This window comes from Chamaea fasciata, unplaced genomic scaffold (assembly GCF_029207755.1).
Source record: "Chamaea fasciata isolate MVZ Bird 193981 ecotype frontalis unplaced genomic scaffold, bChaFas1.0.hap1 SCAF_5, whole genome shotgun sequence".
Lineage (NCBI taxonomy): Eukaryota > Metazoa > Chordata > Aves > Passeriformes > Sylviidae > Chamaea > Chamaea fasciata.
In genome coordinates, this window is record NW_027094090.1 from 60511854 (window position 1) to 60539369 (window position 27516).

The window sequence follows — 27516 nt, forward strand, 5'->3', positions numbered from 1 at the left end:
TATCCAATACAAACCCACCCTCTTTCAGTCTGAAGCCATTCCCCCTTTTCCCACCACTAAAAGCCCTCGTAAAAATCCAGCTCTCTCATTCACCCTGCCTGCCACCCTGACCCTGAGCACAGCATTTCTGGGTTTCCAGACCAGGGAGTGCTGCGCGGGTTTCTTCAGCCCGCAGTGCCAGCCATGCCCAGGGAAAGCCGGGAACGCCTGCTTTGGGAACGGCGTGTGTCTGGATGGCATCAACGGCACGGGCACCTGCCAGTGCGAGGAGGGCTTTGTGGGCACGGCCTGCGAGAGCTGCAGCGAGGGCAAGTACGGCCAGAACTGTGACCAAGGTACTGAGCACCCCCAAGCAACACGGGAGCTTTGCCGGCCTCCTCAGGCGTCCAAACCTTCCCCGTCCATCTTCTAACCGTGTTCAGTCTAGATTCTAGAAAGACACAGCACTCCCAGGGTAATAGGCCAGCCTTAAAAACATCATTAGCTCCTTTTCTTTCCCCATTATGGTGTTTTTTCTCTAATCCCTAGGCTGGAGACAGTGCCTTCTACTCTGGCACACCACAGACTTAGAAAAGAATCCAGCAACCACAATCCTCTTCAGCACTGCTATTTTTCACCAGTTCTTTCCCATTAAAATACAGTTTCAGACCCTGGAATCGGGAGTAGAGAAAAGATAAGCATAGTGTGAATTTAGAGTTATTGTGTAATTAGAAACCAAAAGGCACAAGACAGAGCCTTCCTCCAGACAGCCTAGAGCAGAAGGTGCCATCAGCAGGTGATGTCTGGGCCACCCCTGCTGTCCTTCCTGCACACACTGCCACACTGCCAGGGACAGTGGCTTCCCCCCATCTCTCCCACAGTGTGCACTTGTGTCCATGGGAAATGCAGCAGCGGGGTCGACGGGGATGGCTCCTGTGAATGTGACGTTGGCTGGAGGGGAGTGACATGTGAGACTGGTGAGTGTCCTGTCTTTATTGTTCCGAGGTAAAAAGTGAGCATTTCAGAAAATGACAGGACTACAGCCACAATCAGATGCCAGTGCAGTTTCCCACACACAGTGAAATATGGGTCACATTCCTGTGTTACAGCAATCAACTATTGTATTATTAGAGAGCCAGTTGAGACATGATACTGCTCATGAGACTGAAATGCTTACTTAGCTAATTTTCTACCTGTGTCACCCTCTATCTATCCCAAAAGAATATCCCATTTAGTAAAGCTATATGTCTTCCAGAGCAGGATTACCCAGCACATTTTGACCCTCAGATCAAAAGCCTTTCAAATGCTTCAAAAAGTTGATTTAGCTGCACAACGCAGATATCAAATTATGTTCCTGTTAATGCAATAAAAAATAATTAGCAAGTAAGCCATTTTGTGCTGGCTTAATACAGCTCCTACATCCAATCAAATTATATTCTATTTAGACATAATTAAAATGTATTCAGTAACTATTTCAAAACTGTAACTATAACAGTATGAAATTTTAAAAAGTTACAAACACCTTTATAATAGCATTCAAGATCAGTTTCAAATTTTCCCAGGGAAAAAATTAGTAATAAGTAGAGTTTTGTAAGAGAGTTGGTATAGTTGCTATGTCTGAGAAAAATTTCAACTCCTTTAGAAAACCTACCCTTATAATTCTAACATTATACAAGATTCACGAGACTAAATACAGATAAATGACAACAGTGAAATGTTTTCCTGACAATATGACACAACTTCCTTGCAAGCGAAATTAAATGGTATCCACTGATCTATACAGACTCTACAGGTGGAGTCTTTATAGAGACTGAGAGCACAGTTGTCTGGCATAGGACTCAAACTCCAGCTCCACACAGTGGGAACAGAAGACTCTAAAGCTAGAAAGACATTGACCCAAAAGGTTCTGATCCCTACTTCTTTCTTTTTTTTTCCCACTTGCAGAAATTAAAGATGATGCATGTAACACCTCGTGCCACACCAGTGCTAAGTATGTATGAAATGTACTTATTTAGAGGGGAGGGGAGAAGAAGGGGATCTCTTGCAAGGTAAAAATCCAGTCCACCTTGTTCATGACTTCTCAGCAGCATATCTCACAGAGATAAGGAGCAATGTAAATCTAATGTATGTGGTGATGAGTCCGAAAACTTCAAACCTCTCCTCTTCACGTCAAAATATACAAGCAACAACAACAACAAAAAAAATGCTTTCACAAGTCCAGCACCAATATTGGGACACTAACTAGTTTTCAGAGAAGCAAGTGAGCCCCCCTGAGCCGTTTACTGAAGTGCATCTGTCCCCTCACCACTGAGCAGGCAGCAAGATTTACACTAGTCAAGACATCTCAAAAAACAAGGAAAAGGGGCTGGAAAGACTCCTCATTTTCAGCCACAGCTCTTCTGGAGGAGCTGAGAAACCAGAGGGGCAAACCCCCTTTTTCCCAGACGTAGGTCATTTCTCTCCCCTGTGCATTTGTGACCTTCAGTTCACAGTAGCAATATTTTACCAGGCTTTTTTGGCAAAACTACACTCAGATTTGCTCATGGGGACCCCACACATTCTGGAATCAAGACTGTGTTTGTGACAGAAGCAGATTGTTCTTTTGTATTTCTCATCCACTGACATATATCTGTAGGTGTCAGGATAGGTGCAGGCATGACAGGAGTAGGGGGAAATGATGAATTGTTCTGGCTGCATCCCTCCATAAATTGGGTGCACACAAATAAAAATTGTGCACAGCTTTTTGGGTGAGTAGACATACAAATGCTGGAGCATTGCACAAAAAAAAAAAAAAAAATAGGGCACTCAAAGACCAAAGCACAGAATTCTAATATCTAAAATAATACATCCAAAACACATTTGAAAGGCTTGGTCCAACTAGGTCCATTTTTATGGTTTTAGCTACCTCTTACTGTGTGATTAAATGCCTTGTTATTTCTATGCAACATTACCTTCAGAAACACTCACACAAACAAGGGCTGTACAAAAGACCTGGCCAATTTTTTTTCCCCCTCTCTTTTAATGATGCCTCCCTCCTTTTATTTCATTAGCTGCCTTCTCCTATCAAATGGCACTGCCTATTGCAAGTGTGCAGCTGGGTTTGAGGGGAACGGGACATTCTGCACAGGCAAGTGAACTTTGTTTCTTCCCTTTTGAAAATTTTAAAAAAAAAAAAAAAAAAAGAAAAGAAACCAAAGAAGAATGCTTGAAGTACTCTCTGGTCACAGTAGAGTTGGTGAGAGATGAGCACTTCCCTATGCACCAGTTAAAAAACAGGAATTGTTGCCAGTTCCCTCAAAACAAATAGCAGCCCAACAGGTGCAGATTCAGAGCAAACAAAGGGCTCCAAGTCTCCAAGTTTGAGGCATTGTGCTGAGGGAGACCAGAGAAAATGGAACATGCCGTGCACAACTCCAGCCCCATTGTTTGCAGAGTAATGAAACCTGGTTTGTGACTTTTACTCCCTTTCCCAACAAAGCCCAGCAAAGAGAGGCCAATTCAGGGTACAATAACACTTCCAGCTATTGGAAGCCGTGTAGTTCTACCATTTCCTCAGCTTTCTAAACTTGCTCAGATTTCTGGTGTGGTAAAATACATTTCTTTAGACTAGAGAGATTTAAGAGACCCTCAGAAAGGGGTAATAGCACATTATGCTAGATGTTCCTCCAAAAATCTGGGTTATCCAAAACAGACTGATCCAGCCACAATAATCATAACTAATTATAATTTTTCTTTATTCTTAACTGATTAAAATACTAATGTTTTTCAGAACAGAAGCCCATTTTTCCACTTACAATGGCTGGCAGGGTCCTAATCCCAGATTTTGCCACTCTTACTCTGCCTGTTTTCATTTTCTTTTCTGGCACAAGAGAGCCAATTTCATTTTAATCTGCTGGGGGGCAATTCCCCATGTGCAGGAAGAGCTGGGTGACACAGGTCACCCATAGTGACTCTGCACTCACCCTTGCTCCCACATACAGGATTCCTAGGCAAAATTAGTTGCAGGAAAAATCAACTCCCTGGTCTGAAATTGCTGAAACAGCAATTTAGGGTCATTTTAAGCAAAAATTAAAGCAATTTTCAGGTTGATTTGGGTCACACTGAAGATCAGACAAGCTCCCTCCCTGCTTTGAAGTTGTGAGCATCCAGCTCATCCAGAGTTGGAGAAAAGTATGAGTATCCATCTGAACAAGAACCAGGACTTTCTGTCACAGGAGGGCTAGGCGGTATTATACTCTAGACCTCCTGCAAGAGAAGTTATATGATCTGTACGCAGAAAATGTCAATCTCAGGGAGCACTTAAATGGCTATTTAAACTTGAGATGAACACAAACATCCCTTTTTTGGTGTTTTGTTGAAATGGGCAGACTTGGAAGACAGTTACTGAAAGTCAGTCCTGGATGAATTCTAACATTCCATACTAGAAACATCATTTTAGCTTTCCCTCTTGAAACAATAATAGGCATTAAATAACTGGCACTAATGAAGTCTGTGGCCTCCTAATTCAGAAAGACTTTGTGTTCTGAAAATGTTAGTAAATCCCTTTAAAAGATGGAGACAGATTATCATGAGAAGCAAGGAGCCAGTCCAGCACATTGGTTTAACCTCTGCTCTTGTCCCTGTTCAGCTATTGATGCTTGTGAGAGCAGCAATGGGGGCTGCTCCTCCAAGGCAGAGTGCAGGAGAACAACACCTGGAAACAGAGCCTGTGTCTGCCACGCCGGCTACACCGGAGATGGGATCGTCTGCCTTGGTAAGCACGTGCCCTGTCTCGTGTATCACACACAGGAAAATCACAGGAGCAAGGTTTCCTGCAGGGAGATGATCCTCCTTCCACTCTGACCCAGAAGTGCAGCTTGCTGATACTATATCCCCTGATGCCAGAGGCATCTTTTCCTACCACGTGGCTGGTACTACTTGGCTAACCATGCCCCTGCAGCAGCGTGGTGTGGCACCAAATCTTATCAAACAACATCTTCCTCTAGCAAGGATAACCCCATCTCCAGCAGCTTGATACACATACACTCCTCTGACCATCACAAACAAAGACTTTTAGATGCTGCACCACACCTCCCCAAGTTCGGTTTCAGAAATGCTGCTGGCAGGGCCTTAGCCTCCACCAACACAACTGAAGACCTAGACTGAGATGCTAAGTAACTAAGGGAATTAATATTGTCATAAATCTGCATTCCTAGTGTGCTTTACTTAAAATTCATTCTCCTCGGGTTTTCAGAATTACTCTCTCTTTATTACACTGTTTCTGTTTCATAAAGAAATCAACCCTTGTCTGGTGAACAATGGTGGATGTGATAGAAATGCAGAATGCACGCAGACTGGACCAAATCAAGTGAGTACTCTTTTAGTGAAGAAAAATAGGCCTAGTCAAGTGTTTACTATTGGGTAAAGAGAGATTTCCCCATGTCAATTTTGTTTTTAAGTAGAACACTGAATTTCATAATGATTCTGAAAAGTATATGCTTTTCTCAAAAAGGCATTTGAGGAGGAGTGCAGACAAACATGAAAAAAAAATCTGTTTCAGTGAAAGAAATCCAAAACCGCAGAGGAAAGCAGTGTTTTGCTATTTCAAGTGGTTGTTTTTCTCCCCTGGGAGGCTTTGATGTGAAAAGCTCTAAGTTTGGAAGTATTGCTAGACGGTGTTTCTTTTATTGTTATAGAAACTGTCCACGGAAAAAAAAATCCATTTTAGATTAGTCCTTCTCCCCCCACAGTTCAAATGTATCCACAAGGAAAAAAAGGGGCCTAAACCATAGCTCTTGCACAGGGATCACAACATTCCAGCATCCACTCCCTCCATTGTTGATTTCTAGGTCTCTAGAAGTAGTAGCTACAACCTGTTTATTTATTCTTCCTTACCTGTGAGAATATAATTGACATCAGAGTAATAACAACCTCCACTCCAAAACCCCAGCACTGCAAATACAAATTTATAGGGCAGAAACACATCTGCTTTCTCTAGGGATCTCACTCATCCAGGAGGTACATAAGCACTGCTATGAGACTACCTCCCAGTTTTATTTCTGCCACAGAAACCTCACTGAATTTTCAAATTCCTACATATTAAATGTAAATTTTAATTTGAGAACCATTAAGTAATGAATTGGAGAATATAGTTCATTTCTTTGAAGTTATTTTTCACCTTCACGATAACTGCAAATGCAAAATAAAGTAACCAGGACAAAGTGTCAGATGGATTTCCATTACACGGGAAGTTGCCAGTAACACACAATTCCAGGTGTGTTTTGAAGGTACTTTTCATCACTTAAAAAGGCAGGGGAAGGAAAGGGATGAGAAGGGAATATGAACCTAGGCAAAAAACATGAGGGAAACAAATTAGGGATTTAGCCTGCTTTGTCAGCAAGAAAATAATGTGCAGATGTCAGAGGAGTCATTTCAAATGAACAGGACAGCAGAGAGGAGACCAGAGTGGATAGGCAGGGAAAAGGCAGATAGAGCCTAATGAAAATTATTACTTTCCAGTCGCAGTCTATGGTTACTCATACTGGCCAGGAAACTGCTCTGAGAGACATCATGTACTTTTAGCTTAATAAACTGCACATCATATCACAAAGAAATTATCTGGAAAAAAGTAAACTATATACTTGTGTGCTGAAAAAAAAATTCAAGCGTTTTTCAACATCTGCATGTTTTCTGATTTTGCTTTGTAGGCAGTATGCAATTGCCTGAAGGGATATTCTGGAGATGGCAAAACCTGCACATATATCAGTCTGTGTTCACAAGTAAGTGTCCATTTAGAGACACGATTTCAGGTCTCATTATAATTATTACACTTCTGGGGGCTGTATGCATTCTAAACTAAGTTAGGTGTGCTAACAATCAATTTACATTAACTTGTCTAATCTTTAAATATTCTTGGTTTAGTACATGTTTTAGTGCTGTCACTATGAGAGAAACTAAACATGCAGGAGGGACTTTTCCTCGACCACAGCTTGGACACAACACAAGTGAGGGCCTGGACTCATCATTGAGTCTCAAATAACTCCCTTCAATCCAGAGAAACAGATCCTGGTCTGTAGTGCTAAAACCTAAGCCAGCAAATTATTTGTCATAGAGAGTTCCTACAAAAAGCCGACAAAACCATTTCCCTCTTCAACACCCAACGCAGGACATCCCATGGCACTACCCATTCTGTCCCTCACTTGTCACTGCAGGCTGAGAATTAGCCACATTTGTTCAGCACAAGCTGGCTCATGCACTGCAAGCCACATATCGGCATTCAGTGTGGTTCTCTGCACCAGCTGTACGGCTCTGCCTCTTGGCAAGCTGCAGCAGGGATATATCCACTCTCCCATGTACATTAATCCTCTGTGCTCTGAGCACAGTAACAATAATTCTCACCCTCCAGCCTGTCCTCTCTACTAGTTTTCTCTGACCTTGAAACATTGCAGAGATGAAAGAGCAAGGGCAGAAACAGAAGCTGCAGGAAGGGGAGTTAAAAGTTATGAGCCACTGCTCCCTATGATTTTGTATTCTCTTACTTTTTCCTGTGCTGTGTTCCAGCAGCTCTGCTTCCACTTGGCTAATTATGTCAGGCTAATTATGTATTAAAAAGTAAAGATCACCTTGAGGAGCATCAGCATCATACCAGAGGCTAACCTGGCTCCACAATGACCAAACCTCTGTGCAGCAAAGCTTCACAGGTAGCCAAGGCTGCCAACAGTCTGCCTAAGCCAAGCCAAATCCACATCCACAGCAAATCCACCCAAACTGCTTACAGCCAGGCATCTCTCTGACCTGGCAAGCCAGTTCCCACTGGTAGCTCCCAAAGGAGCTTCTGCTCCCTCTCATTGCCCGTGGAAAAGGATCCCTGAGATGATCACCAGCAGAAAGGACACCATGAAACAAGTACAAGAAGAGCAAACAAGAAAGTTTCTCAATTTTCCCCAGTTTGATTTCAAGCCCAGCATAAAAACTTATTTACAAACCGAGGTGGTAACAGAGAAGCACCTACTTGTGACTGAGCAGAGCTCTGAGCCCCAACATGCTGTTCCTGAGTGAGAAACATCCTGGTTTAGTACAGGGAGCTTTCTGGAGGCAGGCAGCTGGGTGAGATGCACCCACTCCTCCAGGCCAAAGCTGGACTCAGGTGCAGACAGGGGATGTTTTAGAGACAAGGACAAGGCAACTCCCTGTTACAGCTGACCTGGGCCATCAGACAGTCCTGTGCTAATGCTCCTCCATAAATTCAGGCTCCTGGCACCATCCCAGTGATTTACAGTGTGTAAATAGTTCCCCTTAAAGTAAGTCAGCACTGCATTGGCAGAGAAGCTAAGACTCTTCCCCAAGGTGCAGAGTGAGACTTGCACGCCAATATTTTGCATCCTTACAGCATCATGAACTAAATATATGAGGGAATCAAAACTACATCCTCTGCATAAAAGGAGACTTATTTTTTATAAACCCTAAGTGCTCTTTAGTGTTTAGAAGAAAATATATGCCATCAGATGTTCCATCAAGACGTGGTTTCAAAAAGATCTTGTGATGAAACCTTTCTAAATAATATAAATTGGGGGGGGGGGGGGGGGGGGCATGCAGGGAGGAGTGGTGAATTGGAATTGTTTTATACACCTGGCAATGAAGGAATTATATATCTTAAACTTTGCTCTTACAAGAATAATGGAGGCTGCAGTGAATTTGCCATTTGTAATGACACTGAGCTGGCTGAAAGGACCTGCACCTGCAAACCTAATTACATTGGGGATGGATTTAAGTGCCGAGGCAACATCTTCCAGGTAAAACACTTCACATGTTTGCTGGCTTCCATTTTTCTTCACATAGTTACTTAATACAATGGTTGAAACATACCACTTTTTTCTTAGACAAAATTATACCCCAGAATTTGATGTTATCCCAATCCAAGAAGCCAGGAATAGGAACAGGATGCTGCTAGATAACCTTAACTTCCAGAACAAATAAAAACCCCTAATGGACAACCATTATGACTGCAGTATTAGGGAGTTTTAGGTTTTAAAGAAGCCTGATGTTTGACAAAGTAAGGTAAGAACAGAACAGAAACAATAGAGAAATGATGCCTTAAGTTTTAGCTTTCATGTTTTTCAGATTCTGTGTGGCCTAGGTCTGTAGTTCCTCATATGTGTTAGTAAGCTCTTTTCACAGAGTGGGTAGACCGAACAGTCCTTTTCCAGATGGAGACCAAGGACAAATGTTACAAGTTTCAGGCCCAAAAGCATAAACAGTGGACTGAAGAGAGAAAGCAAGAATGATGGGAGTTCATAATCTGAAGCTGTAATTGGACAATTAACCCCAATATGCAAATGGACCAAAACATAAAGTGAGAGACCTTGTGACCGGTCATTCATTTTAGTGACCATTTTGGGTCCATCTTGGGTGTAGCCCTGGCCAGGCTCTTGTACTGCCAAGGTGTTCCCAAAAGGCCTTTCAATGAATATCTACTTCATTCTCTTAGCTCTGTCTAGTCTCTGCTCCAGGTCAGCCTTCCCAAAGCATCCATTCTGGCAACCACAGCAGGACAGCGAGGCATCTGGAAAACCCCTGGACCAGAGGAACACCCAGCTCCTGCCCTCCCACTCCTGCAGCACTTATTCCAAACCAGAAGTTCCCTTTCTCATCTGAGTGCTGCATTTTTGTGGACTCTGCAGGTGTTGCCTTGTATTTGTGGCATTGTTACAGAGTCTTGTTCTTAATTGCAGGAACTTCTCAGGAACACCAACACATCCAGGTTTTATTTTCACTTAGAGGTAAGAAAAGGTCGAGTGGTTGGGGTTTGTTGGGGTTTTCTTGAGGGGTTCACCTCTGTTTTTTTTTCTCTAACAGTGTAGAGCTGAGAGAAGCAGGCAAGAATCTGGTGTGTAGCAACTTCCTTCAGTGTAATTGGGGCTGGATTTAGATTATCAGTCACTAATACTTGAGATGCTCTAATGTATACTATTAACTGTCACTAAAACAGTATTAATGATCAAGACCAAGGTCCCAGGGAAAGGTAAGGCCTACAGACTGGGCATAAAACTGAAGCTTTCACCCGTTCACAGTCTGAGATCTGCCGGCACATCTCTTGTGAATTCTGAAGCAAGAATATACCACTCATTTACTTTCTGCATCTCGAATGGAAATATTCTCAGTTGCCTCCCTGAAACATCACAGGGTGCTCTGTGTCTTGCAAGGCAGCCAGTGTGCAGCCAGCTCTCACTGATTCTTGAAGACTGGTGACAGCAATTCTCTGTTTACCAGAAACCTCAGGGCAGCACAGACCCGTATACTGTCCTGCTAAACCTAAAGAGATATAATCTAGCTTTGATTAGCAAAAATTAGCAAATTAGCAAAGATTTCAGTTTTGCTACCATGGTAGACAGGTGGCTTCCTCTTGCTTTAGGAGAGCTCTCAATTTAGCTTATCAGTGGTCATTGCAAAGTGCTATTGCCTGCAATAGCCCAGGTCCATTTGTACTCCTAAGAGTAATTAATTTAATTCCCTCATCTCCTGTCTGTTTTTGCAGAGGAGATCAAGACATGGCTATAAGACAGAATCTTCTATTTAACACCTGTGAGCAAAGGTGACAGATGAGGCTAGGAATCAAAGTCCACGTGAGGAATTTCTCTCACCCCCGTGTTGCAGGGAAGGGAACTCAACGTGTGGCAGCAATGGAGCTGCAGGCACCACCTTCCCCTCCACAGGGCAGTCCCTGTCACTGTGTGGCATCACATGCACTAACTCATTGCTGCCTTTTCCTCTTAAATTTGGCAGGCCTTGTCTATCAGAGATATCTCAGACCCCGGCCCTTTCACTCTGTTTGTCCCTCACACAGACATACTGAACAGTGACCCACGAGTAAGTAAAAGTGCTCAGTAAAAATGAGCTTTCTTCTTCAGATGCCTTGCTCAGCTGCTTCTCAACCCCTCCATTCTCCACTGCAGGTCAAGGACTGGATTGCCAAAGGACTGATGCCTCAAGTGCTCCGGTATCACATGGTGGGTTGTGCCAATCTGTTGTACAAGGACCTGACAGCAATCACCAACATCACCTCTCTCCACGGAGACCTCATACACATCACCTACTCCCAGGTAACCAAACATGGAGAGACAGGAACAGAACAGTACAACAGTCTATTCCTATTCACCCTTTTAAAAACTTCAATGGTTCCCTCTCCACCGATGCACAAAAATAAATAAATGACTTTCAAGTAACATTGTCTGTTCAGTTGAAGTGTTCAGCACTTATTCGGTATTCCAAGAGTGGAGTTCTACAACCCTTTCTTTGACACAAGCTATTTTATCCTCAGACTCTGGCTTTATGAGCATGAGGAGAGTTTGAAAAAGCAAAGGGAATTTTATTAAAGCTGAAAGTACTGATTGTTGCAAAGGAAGGGTGGTCTGGGCTCATTATATAAAAGCAGTTCAGTATCAGCCTCACTTTTCCTCAAGGTTTCACAGAAAAGCTGTTTTTGTTGCCTTTCCAGAACTCACTGGTTTTGAACAACAAAGCTGAAATTATACTCAGTGATGCTGTTGGTACAAATGGTGTGATCCACGTCATAAACCAAATTCTGGTCCCTTCACATATGCAGGACTTTCCCCTCAAGAAGGTATGTGCAGCTTATCACCATTTCCAACCCAAGGGCTTTTTCACAGTTACTGTCAGATATATACAATCATATAAGTCAACAAAAAATGATAGTAAAAAGACCTTAAACAAACATTGTATGACATTACTGAATAAATTGAATATTATATTTCAAATTCACCGGAATTACAAATAAAGTAAGAACAGCATAAGAGGATTTTTGCAGAGGGCTTTTACAGCAGCTTTGATTTTATAACAAAAAGTGACTTAACAGGGAAAAGCAAGCTCTTATCTGCTTTTTTAATACCCAAATAAGGTATTTCTTAGGTAAGTTACCCACTTTTCTTTCTTTGTAGGAAAGTCTTACAATGGTTGCAGCCAAGCATGGGTACATTCTGTTCAGCTCTTTGCTAGAGGTAAGGACACAAGAGACCGGAGCCATTGGGCAAAGGTTGCAAGCTATTTTTTTTGAAGACGAAAGCACACACAGCACATGGCATCACTGACCAGATTTTGTTCAGAAGAACCAAAAGGCTCACAGTACACAACAACCCTGCTCACCACAGTCACATTCCCTCAGAGGTTGGGGGATCTTAAGCAGCCACATTTCCCTTCCCCACTCAGCTCTGTCCTACTGTATACCAAGTTCAGCTCACACATCTGGTTTTTAAAGTCAAGGTATTTGCAGGCTGGTGACCAGGCAGCCCGCAGGGCACCACACCCCACTTAAACATGACATCCACCCCACAGGGTCAGTGTCACTTTGGGCAGAGCATTAATCCCCTGCCCATTTTCTGCTGTCTTGCAGAAAAACAACCTGCTTGGGCTGATCAACGATCCCATTCACAAACCCGTCACGCTCTTCTGGCCCACAGACACAGCTATCCGGGGAATGCCACAGGAGCAGCAGGACTTCCTCTTCAGGAAGTCCAACACCAATGAACTGGTGCAGTACCTCAAATTCCACATTGTCCGTGATGCTGCGGTAAGCCCTTGCATTTTGGGAGCGTTGCCACAGCCAAAACACGCAAGCCCAGACGTGCATGTCCCCTTTTCTTTCCCAGGTGTTGGCCTACCAGCTCCCCAGCTCCACCTCACTGAAAACCCTGCAGGGCTCCAACCTCAGTGTGAGCTGTGGGGATAATGGAGAGATTGTAAGTGTTCACTCTGCTGGCACATTAATTCCTCATCCCTGCTGCAGGATCTGCCCCTACAGACCACGCTCTGCCTTTGCACAGCCCCCAGGGAGGGTCAGTGGCACCAAAACTTCATTGGTCATCACTGCTACATGCCAAGAGCCACAACAACAGATTCAGAAAACTATATGGTTTGCAGGACTTTTTGGAGCTGTCGTTTGCTCTGTTGTAAGATGCTGTTTGTTCAAAACAGCTGTCAGTCACCTTGAAACTAAAACATCAGCACGCTTGAACTTCTACAATACCAGTGCAAAACCACTAAGATCAGCCTGGTTTTGAACCTCATGAATGTAGCATCTGCATGCAAACTCTAGTGTGTAAGCACTTCCAAGCTAAGGTTGCAGGCACACACATAGCCTGATAAACCAGAATAATGTCACATTTTTCTTTGCAAATGTATCAGATCATACCTGGCAAGCATCTAAGTCTAAATATACATAAGATAAACCTATGAGCATAAGACTGGCATATTCTGTCCTCTTTAGAAAAGAAAGATATCATAGAATAATTTGAGTTGGAAGGAATTTTGAAGATGATCTTGTTCCAACCCCCCTGTTATGAACAGTGATACCTTACACTAGACCAGGTTGCTCAAAGTCCCATTCAACCTGGCTGTGAACACTTTCCACAGTGGAGTGTCCACAGCTCTCTGGGCAACTTTTTCCAGTGTCTCACCAACCTCACAGGAAAAAATTTCTTCCCAATATCCATTTAAAACCTACCTTCTTTCTATTTAAAGCCATTACCCCTTATCATTACATGCCCTTACTAAAAATTCTTTTCCACTTCTCAGATTTTTCCCACTTAGGGACTGGAAGGTGCTCTAGGGTCTCCCTGAAGCCTTCTCTTCTCCCAGCTGAACAGCCCCAACTCTCTCAGCCTGTCTTCATAGAAGAGGTGCTTCAGCCCTCTGACTACCTTTATGGCCTTCCTCTGGACTTGTTCCAACAGGTCCACATCCTTTCTGTGTTGGGAACCCAGAGCTGGACACAGTACTTCAGACACACATCTGCCTATAAGAAAAAGAGGCCCCCACAACTGGGTTTGAGCACCTATAGCTATCAATTTTACTTACAGGATAGTCTGACATAGCACCTTGCCTTCTGTAGGAAGAGCACTCCTACAGAGAGCAGGAACCCAAGGAGGAGCAGCTCATGCCTTGCCACATCCCCCTCTCCCCATCCCATCTCCCAGGGCGCCCTTTTCCTGAACGACGGCCAGTGCAGGGTGGTGCAGCGGCAGCTGGAGTTTGACGGGGGCATCGCCTACGGGATCAACTGCCTGCTGACAGAGCCCAGCCTGGGGGGACGCTGCGACAGCTTCCTCACCGTGGAGTTCATGGTTAGTGCCCGCCTCGCGTCCTCACCCTGACGGTGACACAGCCCAGGGACCAGTGTCCACCTACACTGCAGCTCCAGTACTCCTGCGAGTAAACCCCACTTTACCAGTGCATCTGCTGCACTGGTTAGAGAGAAATTAAGAAGTGCAGCACAGTGCCTCAGAGGTGCACAACAGAAATCCTGTATCCACAAGAAGCAGCACACGGGACAAGTGGTGATGAAATTCTGCATGGGGCCAGCACCTTATCAGCTCCACGAGAGTTCATCATGCCCTGAGTGTGTCCAGCACTTCACAGAAATGGCCTAAAATAATTGCAAGGCAGTTGATCCGGCATGCTTTGAAAATCAAAGGTTTTAATAAAAGAGAAAATAACAAACGATACAAAAACAAAAGAACAAAAGCTGTGCACAGTGCAGAGAAACCCCTTTTGCGCCTGCTAAGGCATCCCAAAAAGCCCGGAGCACCTCTAACCTCTTTCTTATCTACTTAATGTTTGAGGAGGGCTTTTAGCTTGCTGCCCAATAGAAACTAGACACATTTCTGAAGAGCAGCTACAGAGACCAACAGGTGCCTTTGTCCTGGCACTGGGCCAATTACAATGAGAGAAGAACAGAAAGTTCTGGCGCTTCTTCCTTAAAAGTCAGGGGTGCAATTGAGACCCTTTTCCTTAAATGGAAACACCTTGCTCAGGTGTGGGAATGCAATGCAACAAAGTGGTTCCACTTAAGACCATAAAGAAAAAGCACCCTACACATGCAAACAAAAATTTGAGCAAGGACAAATCTTTCTGTGGGGCTTTTAAATTAGCGGGAGTTCACACTACAGTTTTTCCCTAGAGATCACATTTATAAAGTTCCCTATTAAAAGAGAACAGCATTGCTACTCCAGCATCACAGGGTGTGAAGGATACAAGCTAGAGAACTGCCTACTCTGTCTCAGTCTCTGATGCTTCTTGTTTTTAACACACCTGAACAGGCACTGTTAGCGTGGAGGGAGTTTCCTCCATGAACTTTGGTGGGTTCCACAAATGGGAAATTTTTAAAGTCATCTTCAAACATTTCAAGACCAAGTTTACTTCAATTTTATTTAAAAGTATGAAAAAAATTTCTAGAAGTAAAAGAGCTTTCAGGTAGTCAGTCTTTAAAAAAGCTTCTCAGAACATGTATTTCAATTACAAAACCAACAATTATGTATATCCCATCTGGTCAAGTTGCCTTTTGTTTATGATATCATTAAATGAAATTAAATAGATATCATTTCCTCAAATTTCATCAGCATTTCCTGAGAAGCAAACATTGTTCTGTACTCCAAACTAGACATCCAGGTCTGATACAGATCACGTCAATACTTGTTTGAAGAACATTCAGCATCTCCTCCCTCCTTTAAATCCAGAGCAGTTTCCTCTTCCTGAACTTATATTCTGGTATCAAAACTATTTTCTTGTATTTTTGTGGCACTAAATTATTGCAACTATTTTGTTGTCACTCTCCTCTCTTGTTTCTCCAGAGTTGTCTATTAATTTTTTAAGTGCAATTAGCTTTACCTTTTCTCTGCTCATCTTTTCTGCTCTCATAAAACAGACTTTTTGTCCAAGTCAAATGGCCTTTTGCAGCTACTCTTTTAATTTACTTTTCTTTTTCCCTATTCCAGGGGCATTGTGCTAGCTGTTTCAGTAACTCTAAATGCCCTCCAGGAACAAAACCGAAGGTAAAACATACAGATCTCACATTGAAAGCAGTCTAACCTGCTCTTCTCCGTACTTCACAACAGCAAACCAGAAAAAGTTTCTTAGAATAAATAAAAAGACAACCTTTGACAGTGCTACCACACTATTAAGTGATAAAGCTGTCCCTGGGCAAACACCCAGGTGCTGGTGGTGGGGGATGCTTGTTGGTCTCACACAGCATCCACTGTAAACGTGCTTCAGCTGACTCCAGAGCAGCCCCTGCACTCTAACAAATGGTGTTTCGCATGTCAGGAATCAGGGAGGGTGGGGGTCTCACACCCACACTCTTCACACATCACATTTTGATTCAATGTAGATCAGAAATTACGATTTAAAGAGGAAAAGAAACCAAACTCCTTGCATCACTCATTCTCCTGTGTTCTCCTCCCGCCTCTCTCTGTGCTGACACGCAGGAAGGAATTCACTGGTGCACCTACGAGTCCTATGGGCTGCGGAGGGATGGTTGTCGTAGGAACTGCTCCATGGTCATCCACATACCCAAGTGCTGCAAGGGCTACTTCGGGCCAGATTGCCAAGGTAGGATTCCCACCCGCATGGCCATCCCGTGCCTTCCCCTTCCCCAGTACAGCTGTGTAGCACCCAACAGGCAAAACCGGGAGAACTGGGATAAGGGACATGAGGAAGATGCAAGATGAGGGAACTCGGTTGCAAGAGCTGAAGAACACAAAGTGTTAACTGCTTCTTTCAATTCAAATCTTCACATGTAGAGCAAGTTTTAAACTCCATAGTAGCAGGTGAGTGCTACCGGGAATAAAGGCTGTCCTGCTGAGTGGGTCACCAGCTGAAAGCCCTTCAACACAGGCTCAGGTTCACACAGCAACACCAGCACACACCTGAGAACCAGTGTATAATTGCTCAGCTACAGGCAAATGCACTCATCAGCACAGTAAGCTCAGAAGTTGTAGTTCTGAACAGGTGGAGATGATTTGGGAGGCTCCATCTCAGCACTTTCTAAGCAGACACTTCCAAACTGTCCTCCACCACCTGCGAGCCCTGTGGGGTCACAGTTCTGAGGCCCCTACCAGGGCACAGAGGGTCATGATCCAGGTCAGGATCTCTGCTGGCAGACAGGCCCAGCCACACATAACCCTGCCAGCTTGCTCTGTCCCAGTTTCACAGATAGACATGTGCAAATCCCATGCAATTTTGGCCAGCTCAGCCTGAGCTGCCCTTTGGGTTCACCCTGACAGCACATGGACCCATAGAGACACACAAGAAAGGCTCAGATGGGTCTGAATGAGCAAGTATCCAGATAACAGCATCCACAAGTCAGGGCTGGAAGGATCCTCAACACCTTTCTGATAGGAGCTGTGGAAATGTGCCAAAGAATTTAGAGCACAAGGCTTGCCGTAGTCATAAACATCACAGCCACTTTCACACACCGCAGGGGAGATGCATTTACAGGCATTCCCTGCTCAATCATTTGTTTAGAACACCAGATAACCGACAGTGACCATGAATAAACATGCACCCGAGCTAAAGAGCCACTTTTGTCTTTTTCAACCTTTCAGCTTGCCCAGGGGGCCCGGAGAGCCCATGCAATGGCCACGGCTCCTGTGATGACGGGTACGCGGGGACGGGAGAATGCCGCTGCCACGGTGGCTTCAACGGGACCGCGTGTGAGCTGTGCCTGCCGGGCAGATACGGCTTCACCTGCAGGCGTACGTTTGAGTTCCCTCTCCCTATCTGTGCCCACGGCAAGCCTAAACTGCTCTGTCAGCAGCAAGTTTCTAAGTAAGCCAAGGAATGCTTCCCTCTTAACACCAGCGTTTTTCCTGGGTGCCTCTTCACACCAGGGATGGAGCAAGGTCTCAGAAGGGAGGAGAAGAGGCGGTGCAGAGGCTGCATGGCTGCATCTGCACAGGACCTCCTTCCTTACTCAGCACACCAGAAGCAGAATAGAAGCAGGGCCTCCAGCAGCAAGTGGTTTTAGCTACAGCACAGCTTTGTCCTTCATCCCCATAAAGCTTAAGAGAGCATTTTAGCAACATGGCTCCTCAAGGAATGCTGGAGGCTGAGGCTGTGCCCTACTTCCACAGGGAAGGGAAAGGACACCAAGATGAGGGCTGTTTGCAAAGAGGGATAGCCAAGCAACTGCTCACAAAATCCACCCCTCTGCGGCTTCAAATATAAACTAGGTGGGAGCAGTATCAATATCTCCCTTTAAACTTAGATGTTTTCCTGACATAAAGCCTTCAGATAAGAAGTTACAGCATTAATGCTTCCATCCTAACTCTGTGCACCCATGCTGCTCCTGAGGCACATAGGATGGGAGGATATAGGTAAGATAACAGGCTTGCACACAGATTCTCGGGATTATGCCTACCTACAATTCATCCACTCTATAGCACACCACAGCCATTAGCGTGAAACCATATTATGAAACTTAAGAGAAAAAAGGTTTATAGCCTGTTCCTTTTGATGGAGATTTAAGTCACACAAAAATTAACTAAGCAGATTAAGTGAAAAAAAGCCAGCAAGTGAAGTTCCTTTTCAGCAGGACAGGTATGCAAAAAATCAGTTCCACAAATCCCACATAATTTTCTTCTCTAAACAACAATATTTCAAGAAGAAGGGTAAGGCCATAAAAGATGCTACAATATGACATTATAAAATAGAGAGCCATGAATAATTCTTTAAGACGGACTTAGTACATAAGTTATTGGAGGGCCCAAAGCGGAGAAGAAAAAACATCACCTATAGATTAAACAAACCATCACAGCTCAGGTTGGAGGGCAGAAGGAGCAAAGCCTCTCCCATAAAATGAACTGAAGGAATCCAAAAGCTTTTAGTCATGAAAATATCTGAAACGTAAAAAAAGAAATTACGGGTAACTTTTCTACCTTTTACAGCAAAACTCACCAACATCACGTCTGGCATCCTTACTCAGCTGGACCTTCTCCCACACAGCAGCCAAGTGCTCCCCCTCTACACACCTTGTTTTTCTCTGGCTTCCCCACAATTAACAGCTGCTGCTCATTTGGACTGATTTGTCTGGGTCTTCAGTTCAGCCATTAACTCTTTCCTGCCACAGTTCTCTGTGGAGTAGGAAACTCCACTGCAATGTGCAGATTTTCATTTTCAGAGGCACATTGAACTAATGCCAATTATAAAACCATAGGACCTCAGGATAATTCAGATTGGGAGGGGTTTCAGAAGGTCTCTAGTCCAACCCATTTTCAAAACAGGGTCAGTTCTGAGCTCATGTTGTTCAGGATTTATCCTGTCAGGACATGAAAACCTCCAAGGATGACAATTGCTCAACCACTCTGGAAAGTCTGGTCCTTGGCTTGACTGGCCTCATGGTGAAATAGCAGAAAGTTAGACTCATCTAAATTATTTCAGGATAATACCGTATCTAAACTGACATGATGATGTTTCTCTAGAGAAAGACTTTCCCACTCTGCAAGTGACCTCTGTGTTTGTTTTCCAGCCTGTGAATGCAAGAACAACGGGCAGTGCGATGAGGGATACTCAGGAACGGGACGATGTTTCTGTGAAACAGGATGGACTGGCCGGCTGTGTGAAACCAAGCTAGGTCTCTGCCTGCTCTCGCCAGACTGTCCATGGGGCTGTGGGTTGAAACTACTTGCAGTTCAACAGAGGGTTTCCATAGATAAGGCAGAAAGGGTTAATAAATGTCAGGAGCCATGGAAGAGCACTTAGGGACTCTGCTCTGGACTTAGCAGGGTAAATCCCTTCACTCCACTGTCTCCTCTTTCCTGATATGGCATTTTGAGTTCCTACCTCCCCTGCGGAGGGGCTCTGGACTGCGGCAGTCAAAAAATAAAATTCTTACAAGTTGTCCAGTTTGCCAGACTGATATGAAGGGTTCTCCTTCTACATGAAACAAGGGCATTGTGGCCCCAGAGCTCTTTGGTTCCAGCTCTCCTGCCTTCCCTGCAGCTCTGCCGCCAGCATGTTCCCCGAGCTGCTCAGCCAACGCCGTCTGCACGGAGAACAACACGTGCCAGTGCAAGCCCTTGTACAACGGGGATGGCATCACATGCACAGGTGAGTTCCCACCCCCACTCACGGCCAGAAGGCAGCTTCTTCCCTCTTGCACAGGCACAGAAATGCAGTTACTGCCCACTATGAAATGTTTCCTGTCCAGCCTGTAAACTTCCATTGTGCAGCAGGTGGAACAAATTTAGGATGCATGGAGTTCAGGTTTTTCTAAATCAGAAGGCTGATTTTTTTCTCCAGGTTTTTCCAAGTAGGGCCATGGGCAAAAAGCTTTGAAGACAGCAGGGTTTTTAGCTGGGTTTCCCTCAAAGAATTTACAGTGGGACACAAAGATATCAAAGGGGTTTTCCAACAAAAATGATTCTATGATTTTTTTTATGATTGTAGGCAAGGCAGTTCCCTGGTAACACGGCTACAGAAAGAGTTGCTCTTTCTCAGCCAGGTGCCTTACATCTTTCAAAGTCGACTTGGCCAGAAATCTGAGGGTTGGTACCATGTCTCCTGAATCAAGAACATCCTGACAAGGCCTTCAGAGCCCTAAGGGACAGACTTACAGAAATTCAGTAATGCCTCAGGAAACAGAAACAGCTTTTTTTTCCCCAAACAAGTATTTTAGTATTTTTAGTGTGAAAGGACTGGTGATGGTTTGTCTTTATGAAAAACATCCTCTTGGAAAGCAGACTTTACTCACTTGGTTTTTTTCCCCTTGCAGCTGCAGAACTTTGCAAACAAAACAATGGTGGGTGCCACAAGGCGGCCGGATGCACACAGCACGGGGTGAAAGTCTTCTGCAGCTGCCAGAAGGGATACAAGGGAGATGGGTTTACATGCCTTCCCATAAATCCTTGTGCTGATGGGTACAATGGGGGCTGCCATGAGCATGCCGTCTGCACTGTCATAGGACCTGTAAGTTGATTTATTTCAGTCCCCTGGGGACTCAGGGAAGCCTGAGGAGTTTCTCCCTGGTGCCAGCAGAATTCTCCTCTGACTGGATCACACTCTATATCCCTCTAAATCCCTGTTTTCCAAAACAAACTTTACTTAGCTCCAACCTACTTTCCACATCAGTTTGGTATGCTTTCAGCTGAAGGCTGAGAAACAGTTTGACACCTTTGCTCTGGGGAATGGGGTAATGGAAGCTGGGCTGTTTTGCATATGTAGTCTTTCTGTGCCAATCTTAGCTCTCCTTTACTGTCTAACCTTATTTGCAACACAAATTTTTTGGATTAAAATTAAATACATTTTGGAAGCTAAACAAAGGGATAGCTGGGAGAATAGTGTCACATGTTGATTGCTTGATACCAACTTAAAAAGCTCTGCGGCTCCATGATGCAAATTCCATTACTCACATAGTGTGGTTAGGGAAGATTTGTGCAGGTGACTTGATCCAGCACTCGTCCTAGTGCTTGCAGGATCAATTCTCCTTTCCATTTTGGTGTCTTGCCTGAGCTGCCTTCCAGGAGTGATCTAGAAAAGTCTTGCTGATAATCCATTCCAGCTGTCAACCATTACAATCCCTGGATGTCACCATTTGGTTTAGAGTTCTCATTTAATACTAGCAGTGGGCTGTTAAATTCCATGCTTGCTTCCATGCCCAGTCATTTAAATATCTTTTTAATATATTTGTCATCAGTTTTTGTGAATTACGTATCATATAACCCTCCAATGAGTGTTATTAACCTTGTGGATGAAATTACGCTTTGGTGTTAATTCAGCAAAGCACCTAAGTACATGTGTAAATGTTTGGCTTAGCTGTTAAAAGCAACTTTTCTGTTTGTCCTTTCCTGCTTATATCAAGTGAAATTTCCCCAACAGTTCAGAATGTTTCCTGAAACATCAATTCGAGGTCAGCTAAATGCTCATCTTGGCCTTTTTCCTTCTCTCCCTGAGCAGAACAAGCGTAAGTGCGAATGTAAGAACAACTACATTGGTGACGGGCTGAACTGCTCCGTGATGCAGCTGCCCCTGGACCGCTGCCTGCAGGACAACGGGCAGTGCCACCCCGACGCCGACTGTGCCGACCTGCACTTCCAAGGTGAGCAGGGCACACCCTGCGCACCACCAGCCCTGTGCCCCGAGGCCACTGACCAGGAGCTGTTAGCTCACTCAGGCCTCTCCTTAATGTCCCCATTAAAACAATGACATTACAGTTGGAATGTGAATGTTTGTAGCTGTAGATTCATGAAGCAATGTGTGAGGGCATTCCAGGTAGGAATGTTACCCCTGAGGAATCAATCTGCTCTAATTACATTTCACAAAATCCACGGGTATTTGTACTGCACAGCTGACTCTGCACCTGGACATCTTCAGGAAGAGCTGGTCCTTGTCTCTCTTTGCAGACACCACGGTCGGGGTGTTCCACCTGCGGTCCCCCGTGGGACAGTACAAAATGACCTACGAGCAGGCCAGGGAGGCCTGTGCCAATGAGTCGGCCACCATCGCTACCTACAACCAGCTGCTGTATGCACAGAAGGTGAGGAGGCCTCTCGGAGGGAGGAGATCCCCAGGCAGGACCAAGACACAGAGTAAATGGAGAGGGAGGAGCAAGGGGGCTGCTCTGTGCTACTAAGCATCATTTTCCCTCCTTTCCCTCACCCATACCCCAGGGTAAGTTTGGCTGGGAGCAGTTTTCTGACTTTTTATTGGTTTCATGCCTGCTCACACAGCACTGAAACCACTTGCCAAGTTCTTGTTTCCTGTGATGCTGAGTGAGAGGTAGTTAGACTTCCAGAGTATTTTCAAGAGGATTTTAATTATTAGCACTTTTAAAGAAATGTACACTTCAGAATTATGCTTAATTTATTTCTTTTAAGTAAGTCTCCAGGAATCTTTTTTCTCAAATGCTGTTAAAAAACCCATTTCCATATAGCCTCCCTTGAGCACATTGTAGACAACACATGGCTGATGTCAGTGTGATGAGCATCTCAGCTTGGGCTTGCAAAACTTGTTTTAGAAGAGTGGGTCACACTGACTGTGTCTGGCTCCTTCCAACTACAGAAGGAAGAAAGACACTCACTGTTTAGAAACACCTTTAGCAAAATGTGAGGCTGGACCGGTGCTGGCAGGGCAGGTGCTGAGTACCCCGGGGGCTCCATTTATTCCATGTGCAGTTCCCCAGCCCCACCACCCAGCTTTTCCCCTGAGTTTTTCCCTTCTGGCTGTGCTGACCACAGGCAAGGTACCACCTATGCTCTGCTGGCTGGCTAGATGGTGGAAGAGTGGGCTACCCCACCAGCTTCTCCTCCCCAAACTGCGGCTCCGGATACGTCGGCATCGTAGACTATGGGACAAGAGGCAATCTGAGCGAAACCTGGGATGTTTTCTGCTACAGGGAGAAAGGTAAGAGGTCCTTTGCCTCATCCCTCTGTGAAAATGAGAGCAGCAGCCCAGATTTTGGTTCATTCCACCAGCCACAGGCTGCTAGATAACACTGCAAGAGACTGCTTCTTCTTTAATTAAAAAACCTAACCTGTTGCTTACAAGTAGTTTTTCAGGCACAGGGCAGCCTAAAGCTTTCTTGGAAAGGGTGTTTGCCCATACAGCTCTCCCTGTTTTTACCTTTCAGATGTGAACTGCACCTGCAAACCAGGCTACGTGGGGGATGGCATCTCCTGTAGTGGGAACTTGCTGCAAGTGCTGATGTCCTTCCCAACATTGACAAACTTCCTGTCGGTAGGAGCCAAGGCTGGGGCAGGAGTGGAGTAAAGCAGACCCTGAGTGTTGTACCCAGGGTCTGCTTTACTAGCCCAGCAAACACAGGCAATAGCAACACACCAGTGAAGAAAGTCTGAGTGGTCTAAATCTGTGCCTGCCTGGTCTAAATCCAACCAGTTAGTTTAGAACTTAGTTACTGGATTCTAAAACTCAGTTGGTATTAGAAGTCTGGTGCAGCTTTAGCTTAAAGGAGACTGCACAACTTTTTAAGCGTCACAAGGAGCACTGTGCTTTGGAATATCATTGAATTTCTACTGGGAAAAGGCAAAATGTAAGAGTTGTTTACTTGTCACTACTCAGAACAGCACTGTATGTATCAGCAGCCTCAAAGACAACAGAGGCCCAACGTCTGCAAATCAGTTCAATATGTACTCATCAAATTAGCAGCTGGAGCTGGGTTTTGAATACAAGCTTCCTTTGGAAAGTCACTCCAGAGCTGCTTCATGGCTAAGAACAGAGAGTTTCTTTGTTGTCATTTATACAGTGTCATGTTTTCTGCTCTCTGCAGTGGAGTGCACAATTGCTCTCTAGTAAAGCTGGATTTTGTTTCTGCCAGGACATCATGGCTTACTCCAACACTTCTAGGAAGGGGAGAGAGTTCCTGCGGTACCTCACAGACCTGTCAGTGAATGCCACTCTCTTTGCTCCCAACGATAATGGGTTAAAGGAAAATGAGGTCAGGGTTTTTTCTTTTTTTCTTCCTTGTTCTCACAAACACTTCTTAAACAGCTATTATGGGTTTCTGCATCCCATTGAAACTTAAGCTTAGAAAAATAATCTTTGTATGATGTGACTTCTGCTTTACCCCAAATAATTTAAACTGTGCTCACAAAAGCACAGAGCGCCTCAAAAAGACATTAATTCATTATTTCCATTTCCCTTCCATGGTTAGGGGTGCAAGGTTATTGAGTGTTCAAGTCACTACAGGGACTTTTCCATCAGGGATTTTAGTAACCCTGTTATGAAGGAGCCTGCCTGAGATGAAGTCTGTTCTGGCTCATTAGCATGGAGCACAGTTATTTGAAGAAAGCAGCACACAGCTTTGGTATTTCCCGCAAATACATTAAAGGCATTCATTTCTAACTTCACTTCTATGCTTATCCCTTTTATACTTTCTTTCCTTCCTTCAATCAAACACTGTGTCAAACAATTCACAAGGGTTTATGCAGTGGTTCACATCTTCAAGCTGTTTGGAATATCTCTGAGTCTCATCACTTCAGGTCATCCAACAGAGAAGTAAAATCCTTTGTCCCGCTGGAATTAAGGTCTTGCCTGCTGCAGGCAGCCATCAGAGGCCAGCAGGGACAGAATGTCCCACTATTCCCATGCAGATTTCCCAATAACCTCTAATGTTGCTGCACTTGCTGCAGCATTAATAGCAGAGGGGGAGAAAAGGTCACAGGCACATAGCTTACTAGTAAATCCAAAGGATTAATGAGATCCATTAACACTGCTTGTATTTTGCCCTCATTTGCAGACACTTTCTGGGAGAGACATTGAGTATCATTTATCTAATGCCAATATAATGTTTTATGAGGACTTGACCAATGGAACCATCCTTCTAAATCGTCTGGGGAAAAAACTCCTCATTACAAACACTGGGGGCCAGGAACATCAAGTCCCCACTGCTGACCAGGTACCTCTGTAATAAATTTCTCATCTTTGTGCTTTTCCTCCTCTTATGCTATATCCTGTAATCAAGTGACACACTAATCTGGAAAGCATTTTGATAGGGTTAGAGTGGGCAGCAATGACAGACTGAGTTCAGAAGGCTCTTTCCTGTCCAGAGACTGCAGGATAGCAGCTGTCAAACTGCAAATTTACAGTCTTGCAAATGGATATCTCTTACCTGCAAAACTCAAAGGAAGCTATTGAAGTGGCTTTCAGGAATGGAGAAATGGGGATATAGGCTCCATTTAACTTTTCTCTCAGCTTGGTGGGATTATGGGAGGTGGCTGTGTGATAGGTGAAGAGATGAAAGCAGCAGCTTATCATTAAAAAACAATGTTGGCATTTGTGAAGTTTCTTGGTAACTTTCTGGGAGAGGCAGGAGAAACCAAGAGAGCCTTGCTCACAGCAAGCAAACTCCAGCCAGCAAACTCGAGTGGTAAGTAGCATCCCCCACAGTGCAAGTGGCTGTCTGGCACTCAGGAATAACAGCACTTATAGGTAGAGCTCGGCAACTTCACAAAGATCACAAAAACCTTCATTTAGAAAGAAAAAAAAAAAAAGAGAGAGAGAGAGAGCAACATGAAGGCAACAAGCAGGTAATGATGATGGCTACTTCATGCTCAGGAGAACCGTGTCCAGCTAGGGGCCATGTCCAGGGAGATATCATTGTAACTTTCCATGGTTTTTTCCACGTGTTTTTTCTCTCTGGGTGTCAGCAAGTGAGGTGGGGAAACCATCTCAATGTCAATTTCAGTACCAAAGGGAGAAGGGTCAAAGTTCAGCTCTCATTCCTTCTTTTCCTGGCAGAGCGAGATCCGATATGTGGACAGAAGTGCTATTGTCGAGTGGGATATAATTGCTTCCAACGGGATAATCCACATCATTTCAGAGCCTTTAAAGGCTCCATTAGAACCTGTAAGTACATAGTGATTCAGGTTTTTGGGGTGGTGAAAGGTAACTGTGTCTTATTTTACCCTAAACTCATTGCTGACATTCATATATTACCAGGTTCCCTGACATATATGCAGCTTTCAGCTTAAAGGTTACTTTCAAAGAGAATTAAAGTTGAAAACCAGGTATCAGTGATACCAAAAATTTGTCTAAACAATTTCTTCCCACAGTTATAAATTTGTTTTCTTTATGTAAAATAATGGAGCTCATGTATTTAACAGAGAATTTTAAAAACTCCATTTTAGTTCTTCCACTTTCAAGCTTCTGAGGCACCTTGTTTACTCTTGCCTTGGCATTCATTCCTATCCAAAACAACAAGGTGTTTTGAAAATAGATATCTTTTGCCTGCATGAATTCCTGCAAAGCTCCCAGTTATCCAGCTGTCTCCTTGGTCCACAAGGTTTAGTGATGGACTTGGCAGTGCTGGGTGAACGGCTGGAGTCAATCTTCTACTTCAACATAAACAGTTCTGTGATTCCATCAAAAGGCCACATTTAAATGTCTCTAGGGAGCACCTACCAGGAAACCCAAGCAGAGGAACAGCTCAGGACCAGAGCATATCTCAAAGGGATACTGCATGTGCTTGGGTGCAGTAAGCTGTCCAGTGCCCACCCATAGCTCACTCACCCTCTCCCTTGCTTCCAGGCTCCTCTCCATGCCAGTACTGGGACAGGAATATTCTTTGGCATCTGTCTAGTTATTGGAATTGTGGCTCTTATTGGATATTCTTACCTCAGGTTCAGGAAGAAAAACATAGGCTTCCAGCACTTCAAGGTAGGTGGCAGGTGGGAACACGAAGCAGGGAGGAACAACTGCACTTCGCAAATTCACAACTTTCAGTTTCTCCACACATTCTGTTAAGCTAGAAACATTCCTGATCACTTCACACTTGACCTGTCCAGACAGAGGCACAGAGGAAGTGGGGAAGGCTCACATGCTTGCCTTGGGCATGAGCTTACTTCTGCCCCCAGACCTTTCCACCCCAGTGTCTGCTCACACTGACACTTCCAACACCAAGGACTGGCCCAAAGCTGATTTAACGACACCACAGCAGTGCAGAAGTCCCTGCCTCCCAGAGACCTCACCCTTAGGGATGCAAGGAATTAGAACCACTGTAAGGGCACCTGTTCTTCTCCTCCATTAAGTACTAATTTTGTTATTCTGGAGGTTGAAACATTTCACAGGAAAAAGGCCAGATCCAACAGACAAACAAATTTAAATGCCTGTAGAATTGAAAAGTGCAGGTTTTTATACTGATGCACTTTCATGCCTGATTTCTCTTAACTAATTTTGCTAGCAACACATAGATGCAAAACCAGTCAGCAACAGCCAAACTGCAGAGATGAGGGATGAGGAAAAAAGTTTAAAAATACA

At 44.4% G+C, this 27516-nt stretch overlaps 1 protein-coding gene across 1 annotated transcript in view; it reads left to right on the forward strand.

The window, feature by feature from the left end:
- Nucleotides 1-27516, forward strand: part of STAB2 (stabilin 2) — a 75474-nt gene that overhangs the window by 45456 nt on the left and 2502 nt on the right. Inside the window, exons 36-65 of the mRNA XM_066184690.1 lie at nucleotides 140-335; nucleotides 861-956; nucleotides 1924-1969; nucleotides 3030-3106; nucleotides 4607-4732; nucleotides 5253-5326; nucleotides 6666-6737; nucleotides 8631-8750; nucleotides 9690-9737; nucleotides 10741-10824; nucleotides 10911-11057; nucleotides 11453-11578; nucleotides 11913-11972; nucleotides 12365-12541; nucleotides 12621-12710; nucleotides 13947-14093; nucleotides 15744-15800; nucleotides 16233-16356; nucleotides 17352-17501; nucleotides 19274-19378; nucleotides 19747-19854; nucleotides 20519-20712; nucleotides 21700-21841; nucleotides 22146-22279; nucleotides 22980-23145; nucleotides 23372-23478; nucleotides 24077-24196; nucleotides 24998-25156; nucleotides 25999-26106; nucleotides 26788-26916. Coding sequence (XP_066040787.1) covers nucleotides 140-335; nucleotides 861-956; nucleotides 1924-1969; nucleotides 3030-3106; nucleotides 4607-4732; nucleotides 5253-5326; nucleotides 6666-6737; nucleotides 8631-8750; nucleotides 9690-9737; nucleotides 10741-10824; nucleotides 10911-11057; nucleotides 11453-11578; nucleotides 11913-11972; nucleotides 12365-12541; nucleotides 12621-12710; nucleotides 13947-14093; nucleotides 15744-15800; nucleotides 16233-16356; nucleotides 17352-17501; nucleotides 19274-19378; nucleotides 19747-19854; nucleotides 20519-20712; nucleotides 21700-21841; nucleotides 22146-22279; nucleotides 22980-23145; nucleotides 23372-23478; nucleotides 24077-24196; nucleotides 24998-25156; nucleotides 25999-26106; nucleotides 26788-26916 — 3489 coding nt within the window. The remainder of the gene's footprint in view (nucleotides 1-139; nucleotides 336-860; nucleotides 957-1923; nucleotides 1970-3029; nucleotides 3107-4606; nucleotides 4733-5252; nucleotides 5327-6665; nucleotides 6738-8630; nucleotides 8751-9689; nucleotides 9738-10740; nucleotides 10825-10910; nucleotides 11058-11452; nucleotides 11579-11912; nucleotides 11973-12364; nucleotides 12542-12620; nucleotides 12711-13946; nucleotides 14094-15743; nucleotides 15801-16232; nucleotides 16357-17351; nucleotides 17502-19273; nucleotides 19379-19746; nucleotides 19855-20518; nucleotides 20713-21699; nucleotides 21842-22145; nucleotides 22280-22979; nucleotides 23146-23371; nucleotides 23479-24076; nucleotides 24197-24997; nucleotides 25157-25998; nucleotides 26107-26787; nucleotides 26917-27516) is intronic.